Genomic DNA, 22,628 nt, shown 5'->3' with positions numbered 1-22,628 from the left:
ACAGCTATGCTTATTGATGGAAATGAATCGAGCAACTGAAAAGCTTACTTGAAATGTCCCGCGAGACGCTAAACACGAGTAAAGAGACTCGATCTATCGTTCAAATGATCGAAGTGCTCCGAAAGCGATAAAAGTACGTTTATACTTTGCAGTTCACATCACTATCGATCGAATGCTTTTAAATACATTGCTGACATCACAAAATAATCCATCGAGAAATGCATTTGCAAAAAAGCTCGTCTACCACACGATTCGCTGAGTTATGACGTGAATCAAACACCAAAACTTTTTCTTTACGTTTTTTGTCAGAAAAAAATACATGCTACAACATATTGTATAGAATATGATGTTGACATTTTTATTTCTAATTTATAAACAATACTTCTACTTTCTTGTACATTTATACAAATTTATATTATTGGATTCTTCAAAGTCACATTTCTATTCATCTATTTCATCTTTTTGCATGACATGTTTTATTCCATTTTCCCATAAATCTTGTTTCTAAAGATGCAAAACTCAAGTCTTTTTTGTTGTATCAACTCGATAAATCATCGATTTTATTCTACATTTTATTACAACTTCGGTCAAATTTCCGGACGAAAAATTATTCACGAGGTCATGAGCAGCGCCGCTGTTATCGCTACAAACAGCAATAAAAAAATCCCATGAAAAGCAGAAGAATAAAAAACTGATCATAAATAACATTTAATTTATAAATAAACTTTCAATTTATCGCTTTTATTCGTTAGACAGCTTAAAAGTAGCAACGCAATTATATGCTCTTTCCTGACGTTATCATTTCCTGTGCTTAATAAAATTGACTACTTGGAGCCGGCCTGATTTTACGATCGCGAGGTATGAGAATATCGGTCGTGTTTGTTAGCATCTTGATCGCGGAAGGAACTTTAAAGTAGGACGCGTTTCACAGCGGCTGGAAACGTACGCAAGAAGGTCACGAACCGATCCTAAATCTGGTATGTCCAGAAACCTAACCTCGTTTCCGAGTTCAAAGGGTAGATAACAGTAACGATTTATCGATTATTTACGGAGCGATATTCAACCGTGGACTTAACGGAACATTGTAAACTTTATCGCGGCGTATTCCAAGTTATGCCCGACTCTCGAAATCTTCGGCTGTTTCGTGTGCGTCGCTTGAATTTTCATAAGAGTATTGATCTTCTGTAGTGAATAAAATGGCAAAAAGGTGAGAAGAGGAGCCGTAAAAATGCACACAACGCGGTTGACAACATTGTCGCGTTGTGTAAGATCGTTGCGCACGGTCTACTCAAGAATAATTAAAAGTCTTCCCTCTTGTCGCGCCGCATCTCCCAGATGTATTTTTCAGTTCATCTAACACGTGTTGCGACAAAAGCAGCGAAATGTAACGCGCCATTATCAACGAAAATTTCGAAATCAATAAATAAGACCAAGTCTTATAAAAAAATTGTTTACATCCATGTGTAAATTTTTTATAAATAATTTTCAAAATTCAAGCATCATCCTTTGTACTAAAATATTTAATAGAATCAAAATAGTTTCCATTATCTATTGGAGCCAACCAATACGATCATATTTTGTGTTACATTGATGCTAAGAGCTATCACAATTGATTAAGAACAGTCAAATCGCTTCTCGCGATGTAATGCCAAAAGTTTTTAAGATCAAATTAATCTCGAATTGGCGCGAGTATTACATCTGGCAGGCGTGGATAACATAGTTAACGACGGGACACGGGCAGGGATTTCGCAGGATAAAACTAAAGGATTATCCTTCTCATTAACACCTGCTACAACCGACTTCCTTCTCGCTAGCCCCTTCCGTTTGCTTCTAGCGAGTTTAAAGTTATCTCGATTATTCCGGAACTTAAATGACGTATTTATTAAATTAAACACATTTCTCATCGTTAGAAGTTTCCTGAAGCATTTAATAAGATTTCCAAAATTTCAACGCTACAGCTACGCTACCTCTACTAGAGTCTGAACAAAGTTTTCTTGTATAATAAAGCCATATTATACCTTAAATAACAATAAAACAATATATAATTATGCAACAAAAACTTTATCGCAAACACTCGAAACAATCAAACATTTTCCAAAGTCATTAAAATTTGTTAATTACGTTACATGCTACATTCTCCCTATCTAATTATCGTACCATAATTACGCTTGAGGTTGCACGAAAAGAGTTCATTTTGAAATTTTAATTGACAACCCTGTCCCGAATCCACGGCAGGTCTTAAAACCCGTCTTCCTTGAAAGAGGCATTTAAGCCCGATAGAGTAAAGTTATGAGCGAGTAATACTCGAAAGTTGCGAGAGCTTCTAGAACCAGAGTTGCCTACGGCAAAACGGAGTTATTGCATAACTTTGAGTCTGACTCTTTGTTAATAATGAGAGGCATTGCATGAAATTATTCTCGAGAGTACTATTGAGAATTTGACACGATGTACTTTCCATTGTTTGTTATATTAATTTACTTATTTCAATAACATATTATCTAGAGATTTTCTCTCAGTAATTTCTAATAAAAAATAAATTAGGTCTTTTCTAAAAAAAAATCATATATAAAAAAGTCGACATTTTAAATTCAACTAAAATTGGAATGCTAGCGCGTCGTTCCACTTGTAATGTCATAGTTTGACGAATGCGAATCTTGAACTAACGCGCGATATTAAGTTAGGAGTAATTTTATTATCTCTCTGAAATGAGAATTGATCACCCACACATCTGTCTCTGTCAGACGTTTCTTTTCTGTCAAACGCCCGGCGGCTCATTCTTCGAAGAATTATACGGAAGATAACGTTATATCTCTATGTTCGTGCTAAAATCGACGAACATGATGTATTTCTGATAGTAACTTATATAGACGCATTTTTCTTATTCACCAAATCAAGTTTATACAAGCTTTATAAAATTAAAATTGCAATCAGTGTAAAAGTAGTAATAATAATTATATACGCGAACGCATATATTCAAGCATATCTAAATATAACAAGGCTATAAACGGAATGGGAACAGTTACAAAATAACTTGAATAAAAATTTAAATCGCAAGCAGTCGTAAAACTCGACTCGCAAGTATGGAATAAATTTGCAAAAATGTCTTGCGAATAAAAACCTTGGAAAAATCTTTTTTCTGACAAACATTGTAGAAATCACATCTCAAATCCAAATAATTGAAAACCACACAGTAGAAATGTTACAATGGGATGAGAAAGGTTTTCCTTATATTACGATGCATTTTAAAACAACAGCAATCCCGACACCTGTCTTCAAAATGCAGCTCGTACGAGATGCAATCATAACACGGACGGCACGCATTTGCGCGGTTTATGCAGACGCCTTTTCTGCTGAAATTTCGCGCAATCATACTCGCGCATTTAAAAGCCGACGAGACAAATATTTGTAGCGCACACTCACATTGCCTCAGGCAAAATATCTGTCACGAGAAGACGTAATTAAAGCGATGTAAATTCACGTGCATACCGCCGCTTATATTACGCGGTAAAAACAACGGAAACAATTTATAGTCCGTGCGAGCACTGCGCGACTGCTACATATTATCAAGGATATTTCGTTATCGAGTCTGCGATCTCGTGGCTCGAGTCAATCACGCATACGTTAATGCAAAGACATGTATTGGTTTGACAGTGAATATAAAAAGTGGATCAATTTTGTTATACGTTTACTGATATTTAATTATTTTATATTAAATTGGGCCATAACTCGATTCCCGGAGAACTAAATGTTATCGATGTTGACAAATTGACGAGCCAATCTGTCAACATCGCTATTATTATTTTGCTTGCTGGAATTATTAATTTTATATTAATTGCGTAAAACTGAAATCAATATTGTGGAATCACATATAACCAGTCGTGTTTTTAAATTTTTGCCCCATTTTTTAGAGTAAATGAAAAAAACAAGAGGTAATCTGATAGATTTCAACGAATCTGAGATGATCTGATAGATTTCAATGAATATCGATGCAGTTGTGTGTCCCACTCAACGCACGCGAACCAAAAGAGTCGAAACGACGTTAATTTAGGTTTACACGCTTATATCGCGACAGAAAGCAAGCGAAACAATTTATGGGCGATACGTACGAGCCGAGATTCGCAACACGCTATCATCGGGATAATTCAGTATGTGATCACGATACATCATTTGTCTTGGTAGCGTACACTTACGCACACAAATAGCCGTCACATAAGGGTGACAGTTAATCGTGGGATCAGTCACACGGACATTTGCACTTCGCATTGACGGATCAGCCCATGCTCTATTGAAGCGACTAAAAGCGGCCGATCGCTGTGTGTGGCGTAATTGCATGCTTCCGATCTAAAAATCGATAAATTTCTAAGTTTCTTCACGCTCATTTGCGAAATTAAAGACTTATCATGTTGAATTGAATATACTCTTATCAATATTTTGTTTGACAAAAAATATTGTCGTAGATTTTCCTTCAAATTATTTAAAATCGTAAATGTTTAATGATAAACATACTTACAAGCTTATTTTTAGAGATTCGGTATTAGAATATATCAATTATTCGAAGATTTAAGTAGGAATTTGATCATCGATAGGTGATCCTTTTGTTATTTAATTTCAAGCATGTCGAATTTTGCGAATGTGCCACGGGAGGCCAATAAGTACGGAGAACTTTAATTATAACAGACAGAGACAAGATTCGATTAGTACGCCCTGGGACGCGACTTGGATCGTGCCAATTACATCATATTCGATTATTCGACATAGTCCAAGGACACGCTGCACGCGAATAAACGTGACTGAACAAATGTCTGCTGTTGTGGCGTATTGTTCATCAATTCGAAACAATTCGATTAACTTTTTTGTTATCGTAAAGTAACTTTGTAAAATAATTTCAAAGAAAACTGAAAAATGAAGAATTATTTGCATATTAATGCACAATTCTTTTCAAAGCAGAAACAATATTTTTAACCCAACAGTAAATTTGTTCAATGTATTGTTATTTCTTATCTGCAAATTCCCGATTTATTTGAATGACTGATTTTTTTTCCAGGACGTGATAGACAGTTATTTGCTAATTAGTGTCGCGCTAGTAAATTGCTTTCGCGGACTGACATTTTAATTAAGCCTTTATAACGTACAAATAGTTTATAAATAATAAATGACAAGCTCTTTTATACTTTTTAATTAATATGAATTCAGTGAATGATCTTTAAAAATTGCCAAATAATATCACGACGGTGTCGAAGCAACCTGTAATTTACATGTTAACTAAGTAAAAGTTAGTAATAGTCATTATTAAGCAGTAAATTCCGTAGTCAAAGGTTAAAGATCGCGGATGACCAGCGATTTTCAGCAAAATGTCGAGTTTAATTCTGTATGCACGCGCCGCCGGCTAATTGGGTTATGCAAAACAGCTGTTACTCTATGGCCGCGTAATGCTCGCCAGCGGGTTCGCTTTTCGCAGGGCCAACGCAAAATTCCGGAAATTTTCACGGAGTTGCCGCCGGGGACTTTGATACATACTTCCGGGAGCGGCGAGCTCACCAAAGAATGTAATTCACTAGCCGTGTGGATATTCGTATTTATCAGGATATTGTCGCTTTGCATTTTAATTGAGAATTTGGCGCCGGCGATGTAATTTTGATAATCAAGTAATACAATATCGAATCATGTTTTGCAATCGGTATGCAGCAGAATCTCTATTACACAGACCAATAGGTACAATAATACCAATGTTATCAGTAGAATGATTCAAATAATAGAGCTTAAGAGAGATTGGAATAATGAATATTCAATTTTAATCGATATTTTTAGTATTGTATGCTACAAGAAATTTCTTTTTTGAAACAGATGCACGAAAGTGATGTAATATAAAATTTCAAAAAAAAAAAAAAAATATTTATCGTAACTGTTGTACGATTAATATTTAACATGTGCTCTTCCAATATCAATCCGCGCAGAAGCGCGAATTCAACTGTAACATATCGCGACGCTGCTGCGTGGAGAAAGATTTTTATCGGCGTTATTAAATCGAGCACCGCAAAATTTATTTGCGCGAGAAATGAATCGTTATTCAATATAATTCATCAAATCGACTGTCCATAAAACAACGAAGTGATCGCGCACAAACGTACGGCCATCCCAGCGTTTCGCATTCACGCGTGACTCCTGGGACACGGTTACAACGAAGTACTCGAGTGTGCTTTTGATTGCTTGTCTCGCTGTTCGACTGCATAAACCATCCATTTCCAAATAAAAAAAATTGGATTCCCAGAAATGTAATAAATTACTCTTAGTCAGAAATATATATCACTTTTTTTAAGCAGCATATATATATATATATATTATTCGCTCGAATAATATAATTTTAATTTCCTATCAAATCTGCCTAATTGTTGCAGAATTTAAAAAATTTGATAAATAACTCAATAAAACCAATTTGCAATATTCGAGTTCTGACAAACGATTGCAATTGCGACGCACATCACGTTGTATAATAACGCAAACACTTTAAAATAAGCAAGAAAAATAGACTCACCCTTCATGCCGAGTGATGATCGCACCTTCCCTCGATGCTCCTTCTTATGGTTTATTTTTCGTTATACAAGCACCGTTATCGACGTGTCCGAGAAGTGATTTCGCGACGTGTAGTTTTACTCCTGACATGAAAGATATGGAGGAAAGCGAACCACGTATTTCACGAATATATGGCACTTCCTGAAAATAATAACACAAGTGAGAAACACCTGTAATGCGATAAAAAAAAATAATGTTAGTCAAAACAAAACAAAAAAATATTATTCAAACTATCAGGCAGAGATTAAAGCCAGAGTAAAATTGCAGAGCGCCGACGTTCCACTGAATAAATCAAAAAGAATATAGTTTTAAATCAAATACCAGTTTTAAATATTTCAAACGAATAACACGTAGAATCCATATTTTTTAAATCTCATAACATTCAAATGAAAAGAAATGATTAACAAACATTGCACTAAAACGTCGGTCAGTAACTTCCTCTCTACAGTTTACTTAGGTCCATATCATTTCCAACGTTTGATATCAAAAGTCCACGTTATTTGGATTATAAACTATCCGGGTGTCAGGTCGAGATCAACATTGATATCTAAGGTGAAATTGCGAGAGAGCGTGGTTTCGCGTGATATGTGCGTGTCGTATCGTAGCGTGGGAATCGAGGTTAAAGCTGTACGATAAGCACGGTTTCAGAAATAGCAGACTTTGTGGCGTTCGGCTGCGAATGAAATAAACGCGTATGTGCGGTTATTATTACAAATGCAGGGAACCACCGAACATTATTCCATCGACATATAAATGCGAGAAAGAGAAATTGAAGGCGGAATAGAAAAATTGTCGGCCAGTTTCAACTCTGTCCGCTTTAACGAAGCAATCAACTTTGATGAACTTTACTTAACGAAATATGTTAAAACGTTGAAATTGACGATCAAAAGTCAAACGTATTATTTTAATAATAAAAATTCAAACGCAGACTTTTTCCATCGCATAAAAATATATCACAATTAAAAAGTAAATTATAAAGATTAAAGAGAAATATTCAAAAACGAATTATGTAAATAAATAATAAAATTATATATATTTTTCTCAATATTTCTTTACGAATATAATAGAACAGACTTGTCCAAGTTTACTGAGCAGAGGCCCCTTACCTTTATCCGCAATCGCTCACGTCGTGCTAACTCCTCCTAATGATAACGGCTAACTGAGCACAATGTATAGAGACAATGAATATATTCGCGATGATCTATGACTCCGCGGTATATAGAGGGCCTCGGTATCTGTCCCTCGTTTCTTCTCCGTCTCCCTCGGCAAAGCGATGAAGAGGGAGCTGCATTTCATTGGGGAATAAAAACTTGAACAAGTCTATGCTAGGAAATATGTTGCGCAAAATAATTAAAAAAAACGCTTCTTTTAAATACAATATCACCTGAGTAAAACCGAATATTTTAAAAATTTCTCTTCAAACTGATGTTTGATTCATAGAACAGCATAAACAGGTGCCTAATTATTTTAAAGATTACATTGATTTTTGCAACTGCACAGAATCCGGTGTTTTCTTCGAAATATTCTATATAAGCAGCAGTAAGCGCTATAGATTTATCTAATCACGAGCATCGGAGAGTTTATTTGATTTCTCCGACGACCGAGGGGCTCGTAAAAATTTTACTCCTTTGTCCACAGAGAGAAAAATTTGCCCCGCGGGGGTCGGCAGCGTCTGCTACTGATAAGTAGGCAGGGAAAGAGAACTCCATCGAGATTCTCCCTTTGTTTTCCTTTTTTCGACGGTGCTTCGCAAAATTTACGAGGATTACGTCGAGTCATTTTCGAGTTTCCCGCCGGGACGTAAAGCCGCCTCGTAAATTGGGATACTGTCCTCGAATTCCGGTCTTTCCGAAAAGCAACGGCGGAGATAAAGTCTAACGTGGCCGAGCAATTTTACAGGAGGGCACGAATGAAGGTTATCGAATTTAGCACTCCCGACTCCTTTATAACGCACGGGAATAACGTACTATGAAGAAAGAAGATCACATTATGACGATTTCCTAAATTTTGTCCAACATCGTTCGTGCGACCGCGTACACCCAAACACGTGTAATATTTTCATTGACAAAATGCATTGCGGGCAGATTTGAAGGTATTGAGCGCGCGAACACCGGTAGGTATGCTTTAAACAGAATATGCAAATTTTTTTGTCAAATTTGCGTTGCAAACGTCAGCAGATTCTAGATCGCCGAGGGTGCGGCTTGTTACAAGAATCGCAGACGGGAAATTCGGTTGCATCGCTCGTGTTCGTGCTGTCGTGGCGTATTTACGCGTTCGCCGAAGAAATTTTGTCGCGAGGGGTATACTTCCCGGCGAAAACTGCAAAGTAAGCTGGATTCCGCTGGAGTCAAGCGGCAAAAAATGAGATAAAAGCTGGCCGATACGCGATGTTCGACTACGGGATATTGCGCGTACGTATCCCGATAACAGGAATAGTGAGAGCTAAGTGAGAAGAGACGAACGAGGGAAGAGAAAAAGAACGGTATCTAGCGGGAAGAACGCGAGAAACCGAAAAGACGCGTTTATAAACTCAGCACGAAACAGCGTTATCGTACAATGGACAAGACGCGTCAGGGAGCCGGTCACGACATGGAAAAGTCGAGTGACAATGAGAGTTCACGGAGAACGGGCTGGCAAATTTATGGAACATGGCGGCCTCTCGCCGAACTTGGAGATTTATCGGACTGATAGTTACAAGAGCGAAACGGCGACGACGCCGGTACGCGCTCGAAAACTTCTGCCCCGTAAAAATATTTTCACCCCGGAGAGACGGAGCGGAGCCCGAGCAAAACGAGTCCCGAGCGAAAAAAGAACGGCCCCGAAGCAAGACAGAGACGTCGATGCTGTGGTCAAGACGTCGAAAAGTCGACGGACGAGAGTTTGCCGTGGCGAGATTTATGGATTATCGCTCGAGCGTTTAAGATTTATCGGACAAATCGAACCCGGAGTCGTTGAGGGGAGATTTCCGTCAAAAACGAAACTGCACAATCGACGAAAACACGTTTCGATGTGCGAAAAGTGAAAAAATTCACAGTACTCGCCGTCCGACGTAAGCGGAATTTTGCGCAAGGAAGTGCCGAAATAAGCGAACGCATGTTTCGATATCTAGCGAGCGGTGATATAATTGCAAAGAGATCGAGCCTCCGTGAATGTGGAAAGTTGAAAGGATTTATGCGCACGCGGTAGCAAAGGAGTTACGTAGTAAAAACGTCAAAGTTTAAGATTTATTGTATCCAGACGAAAGAAACGTCCGAGGAAGCTCCACCTCGTATCGATCTTTTTTCATATAAAAGTAGTATTTTTAAGCAGCGAAAAAAAGAAATGATCTGAAGGGGATGAGATCCGAAGGATTTGAGCGAATGCAAGTCTATCGTACCACAGTTTTTATCACAATGTGATTAAAAAAAAATAAAACTTTGAACGATATCCTTCGAAAGATTTACAGAAGCGATCGCAAAGAAATTTCGCGGCGAATCTGTCGAAATTCGCGATTTATCGAAGCAGAAGTAAAAGGATCAATAGCGCTGATCCTTGAGAATTCTGCAGAACGAGGTCTCTGGCCTTTGTCTTACAATTTACATGTTCAAGTAAAAAAAGAGCAATATTTATGGATTAAAATCAAAATTCGCAATCATATTACTTTTATCAAAAATTTCTTTCACCGATAAGGTAAGTAGAAAAAATAAAAATTTATAAGCGTAAGTTCTATGAGTGAATTTATGCAAAGAAATATATTTCTCGCCTGTTGATTCCAATTTATTTGACATCTTGTCCTATTTAGTACATTTCTAAAATTATAAGTCAACACACTTTAGCAACACACTTGATCGATATTTTTAATCTGTTTTTATATCAGCGTCACGAACTCGCGCCATTGTGACTTCGAAAAGAGAACGATATTGAAACATATTTTCAAATGCGAAATGTTTCCAGAAACGACAGAGAAGAAATCTTGCGACGAAAGTGCGAAAGTTCGGGACTTATCGAACCAGCAGTAAAAGGATCAACGTGGCTGATCCTAGAAAAGTACTTCACAGCATACAATAACTTCTCCTGCTCTTCTTACTTTCATGAATATTTTCAGATAGCAGTACAAGACAGAAGGAGGAGCAAAAGAAGAAAATGAATAGGAACAAGAGCTGGTAGACAGCAAGATAGTACAAGAGACAAGTAATAAAATTGAATAAGAAGCGAGTTGATGGTGAAACAGATGGGCAAACATATTGTAGATAAAATTCTCATGCATAAGGTAATACGAAGTTCCCTGTGATAAATGACAAAGAAATAATGTTAAACATACATACATATGATGTATAAATAACATCTGCTTAAGAATGCAATGCTGCGCAGCCTTGCCGCACATTCAACATTCGATAAACGGTGCAATATTTTAATAAAACTGTATTTTTTAAATATACTGATTGCAGTAATATAATTTCATTTAATATTTCTCATATTTATATTTATGAATGTACCACCGAAAATACAGTAAGACAAAATGGTAATATTATAAATGGTGATATTGTAATCGGTAAAATTTGAGAAAAATATAAAATTTATATTGTTAATTAATTCTATAAATATCACTTGCTTTTTAAAAAATTATTTTCGAATTATTTTTATAAATTCATAAAATGATACATTATTGTTTCAGCTTTAATTCTTTAACTATGGAACTTGTTCAATTCAATGCACGAAAGCAAATGAAAGAAACAGACATGAATAAATAAACTTTTAATATCGATCAAGCTTGACGAGGATAAATCGATCTCACCACGCATCACTGTGGATCGCAGATCGCTACACTTTCCAACAACAATGACGACAGAAGCGAGCAACGGAAAAACGGAAGAAATGAATGAACGTGATATGGGAAGGCTTGATGGAAGAGAACGCGAGAATACGCGCGGAAGAATAGCGGACCAACAACACAACAACGAGAATGCAGAAGCGAATCTATACGGAAGAGGGAGTAAAGGGATCGACGCGGGATCGCAGATTGCGGGAATTTCCGGTTCCCCCGTATCCCCGATACTTATCGCGCGGCAGAATCGGCGATACACGGCAACGCGAAACCGACATTCGCCAAACGTCGCACAAATTCCCGAGATTTTCCGCCGAGCAATCGAGCCCGTTGAAAAGTCGCGCGGCATTTCTCCGCTCCGGATTTATGGATGGCGCTGTCACGTAAGCGGCTCAAGCTTCCCGTTTTCGATAGAACTCAAAGCCGTAAAAAATGAAATAGTAAAATAATCTACTAATTCTCTCATAGTACAGTGAATTCAGTATTGGCCTGGTCAGATCAACGATCATTAATCAACTGAATGTAAAATCAACCCGAAATTCTTACAGAAGCAAATCCTCTTTTAGAAACATGGAAAAATCTGAAAGTACAAAATCGTATACTTATATATAAAATGTGTAAGGTATAAAAATGCTAAAAACTATATGGTGATGAAAAAGATAAGAGGAAACGTTCTTCCCTATATTTTTTATTTACTTATACAACTGTGTAAATCGTAAAATCTGCTAGATTTGCCTGTGCGCATTATTAGATCTGCATTTCACTTCGCGTCTTCGTTCACAAGAGCATGGCTTTCCTAGATTCTGCTGGATACAATGTCTCCGAGCGGAAAGGCAAGAGGAAAGTAAGAATTTATACGCGCTCGTATATTGGTTTCTCGAACAGATATATTCAGTGGGGCGCGAGCAAAAATCTACGATACTGTCTTAGTGAAAAATATTTCCGCGCGATAATCCTTCCGCGTAGTTCCATTGACAGAAACTGTATTGCCAACTAAACCAAATGTCACAATGACCTGAATCTTATAGATTAAAAACATTAATTGTCAACACATGCATGAATTACCTTCGATAACTCTTGATGTGTGATCCGGGATGTCACGCGATAGAATTCTTCGATGTCGCACTTTAATCGCTGTAACTACCAAGTAGCATGTCACTGAAACTCGCGAAACCGGCGCAGACACGTCAAACAGTTCGTAGAATCAACAGAGTCGGTCTAGTACAAATATCCTCACCAATTTCCCCGCGCATGCAATTTTTAAGGACGCGGAAAACGCACTGGAATTCTTAAGAGTCTCTCAATTATCCCACGGACGTCATTTTATCATTTTTATCGCGTCGCAGAATGTCCGCAAAAATTGAGGTGACCCTTCGCAGAGATATTATCCCAGGGTCCGTGGAGTTATCCTTTATCACCATGCATTATCCTCTACTATCTATTAGTGGAATATCGAGGATCGTCCTCGAGACGCGCCAACGTCCGCGCACCTTTTTAATTCTCCCTGTCGACGGTGTCCTCTCGCTATTTTATTTCGGTCACGCTCTCACCATTCGACCTCCTGCCCTCTCTCGCGTAGTTGCTACGTGAAAAGTAATAAAGGTGTATTAAAATGGCCGCCCTTAATAACCATCGATTTCAATAACAATCGAGGGTCATGACGAGAGCGAACTCATCGAAGATACCGAACGTGATTACATTTTCGGCGTGAAAATACTGAGAGTAATAACATCCATAAAAATATTATAGCAAGTACATTTGGACGGAATGAGTGAGATACACAATGGAACGTTATTCAAATAATTATTCGTAAATGCAAACACAATTATTCGTGATTGTTTACAGATTAAAATATATATTAAAACTTCAAAGAATTCACGATTATTACGATTATTCGCAAATACGTGAAAAATATGAAACGATTATATGATATTTGCAAATATAAATTAAGTGTTTTTAAATAATAAATAATAAATTATTCATTGTTTGCAGATGTATCTTGTTCAACGCTAATATTATGGCAACAAAAATCACAATATATTTTCCAAAGCGCTGCGAATGATTAAATAAAGACTTGTGAAAAAATATCAGTAATATTTTTTAAATTAATTAAACTAAACGATAAGTAATCAAAATTATTATACACAAGATATGTAATTAAAGAGAAGAAAATGCAGCCCAATTCCTAAAGTACCAATAATGAGAGATACATTGGAAACGGCAGCGATAAACGAAACACCTACGAAACCACAATCGCCCTATCATTAAAGATATTTAGAGGTATTAAGCATAGATAGCACAGACGATGCGTTATCTTGAACGATGAACGAAAATCACGATTGTTTTCAGCGATGAACAGCGAAGTGTCCTCGAAAGATTCCAAGATTCATAGAGAAACGCTCATTAAGGAATTCACGGAGATCCCTCTCTGATCGACAGCAGACAAGTGGGCTCATGACTTGGAAGAAATCCCACGACTTCGATGGAAACCGACGTAACATTCCCTCTATTTTCCAAATCGATACTTTCTTGCGTGCCTGTGTTTTATTGTGCACACACACAAGTCGGTCAATCGCGTGTACATTTGCAAAACACGCGGAATGATATCTGATATCAATCGCGCGCAAAATTAATAGAAATAAATAATTTCGAAACAATTTAAACTGCGCGATATCTATCTGCGAAAATAAAAATAAAAATAGGAAAATACAGAGATTAACCGTTAAAACACTTCAGGTCTCACGTGTACAGACTACAATATGCCTTTTGAATTCCGCAAATTTAAGCGCAAATACGTTAATACGTTCATCGAGCAAACGATTATAGCCTGCCGCATCCGCTTCCATCAATACTGCCTTTATACGCATTCACGGTGAATAGAGCGCACCATCCGAGCGTGTCGCTCGAGCGTTCCAAATCGCGAAAAACATTAAAGAGCTTTCAAATTTTATCCCGCAATTAAAAGCCGCTTCCTAACGAGTTATTAACGATTTCTTGTTTCACGCCCAGAATCGCGTATACTTTGTTACATCTGGAATTAAGCGTAGGCTTGAAAAATTTTTAAATAAAATTTTTAAAAAATGCGCTACTCTAAAGGTTTTATAATATCAAATTAGAGCGTGCGAAAATATCACTGTTTAGAACAGAACATTAGCAGAATGTTAAAAATCAAAGAAAGCAATCGCTGTTATTGTTCCAACGTTAACGCGTCGCGCCTTATCGCACTGCGTATCACTTAAGCCATAACTCGCGCTATACGCGCATCTAAAAGGATCCTCGCTGGGAGCAGATTATCACTTATCCTTTGGGAATGTTCCCGGGCGTACGCGGTATTCGAAGTGGATCGAAGGATTCGCGCTTGCGGCAGGAACTAGACTTTACACAGAAACAGTCGACCCGGCCCGGGATGCGCTGCAAGTGGGCACGTATCTTGTTACCCGCGGCGTATCTCCAGAGATTACTTTCCGGGAACGAGCGCGGAGATGTCCTGGATTCTCCCGTCGGAAATATTGCCGTGAACCAAAAGGAAAGTATCGCGTAGGTTTGAAACATTTGTCAGGTCCTTTGGGCCGCGACGCCACTCCTGGGGAGGAGGAGATCCTTCGGGGACGCGTAGCATTATGCGCTGGTTACGACTGCATTTTTCAAAAGATTAAAACGTAAAAAAGGGGGCCCACGCTGCCGTAGTATGTCTCGAGAGCTTCCAGAGAAACCGCGAAACGACGTGAATTTTTCAAGTATGTTCCGGCCGCGATGTTACTGGGAAAATACTATTCATAACGCGCTGACATTATTTGTGGCGCGGATGCGTAGTGATTTAGCAATTCCTGCGAAAGCAGAATAAATACAAGCGAGAGAAGAGCTTTAAACAAAATATGAATAAATAATAACACTGCTGGATTTTGTTGAAAAAAAACATCGAAATAGAAAATGTCAAATAATAACTGAAAATAATAAATAATTCCACAATTTCGTTATCGAAATTTAAACAAATAATTTAATTTTCAATCAATTTCACTTTTGCTAATTTTTCTAAATCTAATTACACGAAATAGAGCGCACACTGATAACAAAAGGCCCGATTAAAATACTGAAAGGTGATTCACTGCTGCAGGACCCAAAACGCTATCCTTAATGAACGCGGTGATCAATTATCGTAAGGGTGGTTTCCCGAAATCTTGACGTCACGAGCAAAACGGGCACGTCATTACGGTGGTTAATGTAGTGCGCTAACCGACGAGGTAAAAAGATCCCAAATCCTGCTCCGTGAAGGTCAGCGGTGGCGCGGGCACACTTGACCTGGTTGCGACGAGCGTAGCGCCGACCGTCGAACGACAGACGTCAGAGCGCAAAATTGCAACGCAAACACTCGCGAGCGACTCAACTCCGCCGTTGCAGACACATCACTTTAAATTGCGCTTTGTACAATTGTCACACCGTCACGAGCAAGTCACACGAAAGAGATGAAAAAACAATTGCGTCGGATACGATCGTAAGTAGGGTGATCTATTTATGCGCTATGATCCCAAAGTGATCGACGAATATGCGCCTAAGGATTCTATTGCCGCAGTCACTTTCGATAAAGCCTTCACGAGAAGCGAGCTGTCGAATCTGTCGATAAAGCTTATCTCTCACAAGAAGGGTTATCGTCTAGAAATTCATGCTAATTAAATTTAATCCATGTATCACATTCGAAATTATCTGGTTCAAGAGCTTCGAGAGAGTGAATCCAATTATCGATAAATCCCATCGTCAAATCCTATCACGTATCTTCTGGAAACCATCCCCATCATAAGACTATTTGCTTGAACGCGTATGAGAGATACTCGCGACCTTCCGCGAATCCTGAAATAAAAATCTTCCAACTCGCCCCGTTGCAAAATTGATAAGAAATCACCCTTAAGATTCGAGCACCGTACTTCGAATGCGACTAAGCGAACGGCGATTCGACGATCCGTTTTCTCCGTAGGCAACGAAAAAGATTGAAGGAAAAACGGGGACACCTTTTCCGGCAGTGCTCTTTGCCCGCGGACGCGCTGCTACTGCCACGATCTCCTCTCTCGCGTGGGGGCTAATGCACAGAGGATCCCGTTCGAGGGGTTGACCTAGTTAAGAGATGAGTTCGGGGTGTCGGAGAGTGCGCGGTACGGACGCGTTCACGTCGCGGTACGTACTGATTGTGAGCCGTTGTACCACGTACGTACGGTCTCTCTCTCTCCCTCCGGCTAAAGCTGCGCGTGGTAAGGCCGCGAGAGCTCGTTTCCCCTTTCGCGGTTCTCGCATTCTGCCGCCACCACCGCCACCACCACCAGCAGCAGATCGACCTTCGGCGTAGCCGACGTCGTCGCCGGGACCGCCGCCACCACCACTAGCACCACCACCACCGTCGCCTCCGCCGCCTCCGCCGCCGCCGCCGCCGCCGCCGCCGCCGCCGCCGCCGTCGACGACGACGACGCGAGCCCCCTCGAATCATCCCCTGAAACTAACCCCTACCCCGCGCTCTTCGACCAAGCTCCCCTCCATATTGATCAGTGCGCGCAGTCCACAGGCCGCAGCATCCAACGACGAGAACGCGCGTTGCTACACGTTGTCAACATGCTTAGCAGACCGAAATCCCATGATGCGGGATAGTGACGGGCCCCGGCCGCGAGAGCAGCCGTATGCATCCGCAAAATCGTTGCGGTATACGTGAGAAAGTGCTAAGATTTATATGCACCTAAACGCGTTTCTCGTATGATCGAGAAAACAAATCTATCTGATCGCAGATGGTATCCGGATAACTTGTTCAAACCAAATTTGAAAAATTGATCTTATCGCGTCCTTCGCCCTTGTAACAATCTACACAATTGATTTGTAAAATTATCCAGCAAATTAATGTAAACAAACAATTATTTTAAATGCATTTTGTTAAATTGTTAAGTTCATATATATTGCCCATTTTTCGACAATGTTAAATATAAAATATAAAGCATTTAAAAAAATTATAACAAGTTCTCCGATAATTCAACATTGAAATTACATTCAAGCAAAATATTACATTCTGATGCAATTAATATTCCATAATTATTCGGATTGGTCATGCATTAACAGTATTTATGCGAAATATTATAAATACGCTGCAACAACAAAGAACAAACGCTCATATTCCGGAAATCCCTTACCTCTCTTTAATTACCGCGACACAGGTGCAAGCCGGTGCCGTTTATTAATCGATTAAAACCACGTGCGTCCGCGTAACCTCGGCTCCAAACTTTCAAAGGATTTCACCGATGGATCTCACCGTTTACCGAACATAACTTTCGTAAGATAATTAAACTGAATAAAAAAAATAGACTGACGTCCTTAAATCCATTAATTCTTTATATAAGTTTGCTTTTATATGGAAATATAGAATTAATTAATATTCATTTCTGTGTAAAAATAAAATAACTAATGATACAACGTAAAAGATTATATATACAATGCTGTAAAAACGCTACAAAATTCGAGTAAACAATTTTTGGCAATAGAAAATAAGAGATGGATAAAAATAAGAAGTGATTTTAAAAAATATATTGCCAAATTACGATAAAAAATTAATCTGAACTTTTCGTGTCAGACAATCATTGCAGATAATGACGCGATCAGAAACCAATGCGAACTTTTCGTGCCACGCAATCATTACCGTGCCAGCCAAGCGATGAGATTGGAAGTTGTTTTAATTTATATCTCGTATATTAATAAAAAAAAAATACTTTTTGATTTTTCTACTTTCTTATTTAATGTCATCAACTCTACCAATAATTTCATTCTTGTAAATTTACGTTAAGAAGGCTACAAATATTTTACAACTTTTACGTAGCGTATCGCATCGAATCCTTATCGGAAAGCGGGGAAATACCTACTTCTTCTCACACGCTGATATAGAAGAAATAGTAAAGATATTCCGGAAAGGTCGACAGGCGCTATTGCGAGACGAAGTTCCGCACTCGTACACTCAACCGCTCAAAGGACTGAGCGTGAAACTTCCGGTTGAGTGTGATTGTCACGGCAAAAAGCTGCCCGGGGCTTTACAACGTTCATTTCCAGACTTAATACGTTTCACCGTTAAGGTGGCGGCAAAATGGCGCGAGAAAAAGGGGAAAGGGGAAACGAAGGCTAAACCTCTCGTCGGCGCGTCGCGAAGGAACTCGGTGACCTTCCACCAAATATATATCCCCGTTGCAATTGCACTCCGCACCGCTGTAAAAGAAGCAGAGAGTTTCACTTTCGCTCCCGAAAGTGCGCGCAGCTTAAAGTCGCACGCTTCCAACGTCCTTGTATTGCTACCGGAAAATATCCACCTTATCCTCAGTGCGAAGTCCCTTCGCCATTCTTTTTCTCCCTCAATAAATTGCATTTTTAAGTAGGATAAGAAAACATACGATAATACAAAGTAACGCAGTTGGCTTTCTTTATCACAGTAAAATAATTTCGACTGCATAGCAAAGTGTGCATAGACTATTGAGTAATTAATTTTTAATCACACTAATGGGTCGTATTTTTAATGTATCAGAACGAATAGCTATTTTATTATTTACGGCAAGTAATGGAAGCAAAATCTTAATTTATTAGACTGTGTAGAGTCACGTCATCTGTTTACAGTGAATAAACTTTCATCGTAGTAGTTACTATAACCGATTGTAACTGCAATTAAAAATAAAGCTAATCGAGAATAATACTAAGTTTACACGGCTCGCAAAAAGTAAGAGATTACATATAGACACAATTAAAATATTTATACACACTTTTGGTATAACCGGTTATCAGCTTTCGTATGCAACCAAATGTGAATACCTATGCATTTTGTGAAAAGCTGTGGCAGGGAAATCCGGTGCTTTTAGCAACGTCAATGCAATAGTATAAAGAATTTTTTTTCATATCGTTTTTACTGTCGCATCCGATGGACGATATTTCTCGCGCACAAAGTCGCATAAATAAACCATGAATGATGAATAAATTATTAGAATCAGCGTGCGAGCGAATCAAACGTGTAGTTGAATTTAAATGAGGTTACGCGAAAACGCATCCGGCTTCACCCGCGTTATTAGTGGAGGACTATCGAATAGGATACCTATTAAATAGTGGTCAATTAATTGATACGCCTGCTTATTAGATTTCAATGAATAAATACGTCAGAATTGTTCATTCCAAAAACATACTGCTGATTAAGCGCACAACGCTATCTTTCGCCGATTTTCGAAGACGATAAGGCTGACGACAATAATGGATTTGTTTGCCCGCGGAATAATCCATAATGTTCGCAGTGAAAAACATCTATAAAATAATGTGCTATAAAATGGAGAATTAATGCTCGTAACACGCCTAATAAAATGATAACAAATTCGTGCATTACAATTTTACTAAAGCACTGATTACTCTTTTCACGTACACAAATAAATGCGACTGATGCGTACTGTATGTCCGAACAAAATAAATTATTCATATCAAATATCTAAAATAATTATTAATTAATTAATTATTAATTATCCTTTTTATCATGATTTCAAACGTAGTTTTTGTGTTTCAAGTTTTGAGTAAACACGACAATATCAATTGTAAAATATTATTTTCATTAATAATAAATGTTAATTAAAATACTATTATTAGTGAGAATGATATTTTGAAATTGACACAGTAGTGCTTATCCAAAATGCAATCAAATGTATAAACTATGGAAAACTATATAATCTTTAGATATCATTTAATCCTTTGAATCCTCCTGGCTTCACTGAGAGAACATTTTCATCGTTATCCGAGTCCAGTGTGTTATCGATCTGACTATAAAAGCATATTTGTCAACGTGTTGGTTAGATGCACCAATTTGCACCTCAAAGGACCAAACTTGCTATGAGTAACAGTAATTTCATTGTTTCCTGTTACCGCAAACGTCTGTATGTTTCTTTCGAACAAACAGTTACGTGTTAGCTGTCAACACCTACACCAAAATTGTTTCAAATTTAATTTAAATTTCACTTCAATACCGTCAGCAATTTTAACACAAAATCATTGTTAGCTGACAATATTTACATGAGTAACTATTTAATATGCAAATATTTTTTACTTCTCAAATAATGCATTTAATGAAAAATTTAGAAGCACGAAATAATCCTAAAAAACTAATAACAAGCATGTTAACAGTTTTATTTCTAATTTTTATTCTTCAAAAAATGCAGAAATTATGAGGTAAAATATTTTTAATGAGATACAAGAGAACGGAACTCTCTAAAGGAAAGGTAGGAGAATAGAAAATAGAAACAAATGGTCAAACATGCACGTTGACAAATGAGCTTAAAAATTCCACACGGTCATAATTTCACGGATTAAAAATTTATAATTACTGAATAGCTTGCATACCATGTGTATTTCTTCGTAATTATTTCTTGCAAAATAATGGAAAGAAATTACAGGAATTATATTTAAATTATCAAGGATTTGTTTTACATGCAGTTAATTACCCAGTAAGCAAAAATGTTAGCAATGCTGTCAACCTACCAATATTGCTAACATTTAGCTATCTGAATAAATCCCGCAGTTAAGCAACAATAAACATCGTCCTCTCTTTACATCAAAGGCGCCTGTCACACAAATGAATTATTCAAAATACTATTAATGTTTCTTTTTACATATGTATGTGCCGATATACTGCAGGGGTTAATTTTCGCAGAGGCGCATCAGTACCCTGCTCCAATTTCGGAGACTAACGTCACCGCCTCGTTTGCAAGTAAAAGAGGTGTTCGGTTTTGCTGGCGGTTATTTGCGCTCTCCGCGCGGTTACAAAGACTTCTCGCGTCTTGCTGCAAGTATATACAGGAGTTTCGCCATGGCGACGGTTGCGAATAACCGGCCCGCACGGATTCTTTATCCTGGCCGTCGGCACACCGGAAAGGAGCAACGTGCGCAGAACCCGAGCAGAGCCGGAAATGAGATTTCTTCCCGAGAACCTTAGGATCGAAGTAACCTATTTCGGCGCTCATGGCACAATATTAATTCAGCACATAATAATGAATATAAAAAATTAAAACATGCGAGAGAAGAGATCAGTCACTTCTCTGTTCAATAATTAGAATATATTATATATAAACAAAAAATAAATAAATTGATGTTATAGATTTAAAGATAAAAATATCATGACATAATTATCTATAAACCATGTCACATTTTACTCTTCGAATTTAACATAAAATTGCTAGCTAACATAATATGCGCAAAAAATAATTATGTAATTATCTATAATTTCGAAAAAACCGCGTGAAATTTCACTTTTCGTTATCACATTTTTCGTACGAAAATAAATGGTAGTTTTTAAATTTAATAGAAAATTATATGTAGCAGGAAAAAACCGATAATAATAATTAAATTTGATGAAATTATTTTATGAAATATATTGTATAATAAAATGTAAACTTTTTCAATATTATTTAATAACATAGCAAATTAAATAAAAAGATAATATTTAGTATTTTAGTAAACCAATACTTTTAATTCAAAACCTTGTATCTCCAATTTTACTTTTTCTGTTATTATAGTAGTATTTTCATTTTTTGTTTGTGTATCAAATTTGTTTGAAATAATTCAAAGTTGGACAAATTAATCGGAATATGTTATAAATAAACAGTTTTTAATGTTTCTTGTATAATTTGTACGAGTTACGAGGTTTTGGATTTAAGGTATCGACATGTTACTTTAGTCTTCCTAAGAACAAACACACAACAAGGATAATTTTCCAGCTAACGCGCATTTTAATTTAACGGTGTAATGTAATTCTAGAAGAATTCTACGCGAGACGCAAGCGAAACAGAAACGGCGAATAGTAGTGCTCTAATAAACCTCGAACTGTCGCGAAATAATTAAGCACATTTATTTCCGCAATAAGACAAAGAACGGGGTACTTTTCTTCAAAATGTCGTCTGTGCATCGGCGAACGGGCAAAGAAATAAAGAGCTATACAGAAGAAAGAAGGTAAAGGGGAAATCTCATTTTCGAGCTCGCGCAGTACATTGACTTAATAAAACCGCGAAATAAAATATACAAGGATTATAAAGGACGCGCAAAGCGAGAAGAATTCACTTTACTAGTCATAGATAAAGCTATGAGTAAATGCTTTTTCATTATTATACGTATAACTTTCATTTGAAAGTGAGATAAATGGATTTAAAGAAAAGAATTAGCATTATTAAGTTGTAGTTCAAAATGCGACTGTTATGTTTTTACCCATAAAGATTAGTTACATTCC

At 37.6% G+C, this 22,628-nt stretch overlaps 1 protein-coding gene across 1 annotated transcript in view; it reads right to left on the bottom strand.

Annotated features, from left to right (window-relative positions):
• Positions 1-16,738, bottom strand: part of LOC105675173 (uncharacterized) — a 130,553-nt gene extending 113,815 nt beyond the window's left edge. Inside the window, exons 1-3 of the mRNA XM_067354873.1 lie at positions 15,609-16,738; positions 12,440-12,956; positions 6,533-6,711 (exon numbers count right to left, since the gene is read on the bottom strand). Of these exons, the coding sequence (XP_067210974.1) occupies positions 6,533-6,539 (7 nt within the window). The 5' untranslated portion in view covers positions 6,540-6,711; positions 12,440-12,956; positions 15,609-16,738. The remainder of the gene's footprint in view (positions 1-6,532; positions 6,712-12,439; positions 12,957-15,608) is intronic.
• Positions 16,739-22,628: the final 5,890 nt, after the last annotated feature.

This window comes from Linepithema humile, chromosome 5 (genome assembly GCF_040581485.1).
Source record: "Linepithema humile isolate Giens D197 chromosome 5, Lhum_UNIL_v1.0, whole genome shotgun sequence".
NCBI lineage: Eukaryota > Metazoa > Arthropoda > Insecta > Hymenoptera > Formicidae > Linepithema > Linepithema humile.
Note: the sequence above shows the minus strand (reverse complement) of the source record. Positions and strands in the feature narration are given on the sequence as shown.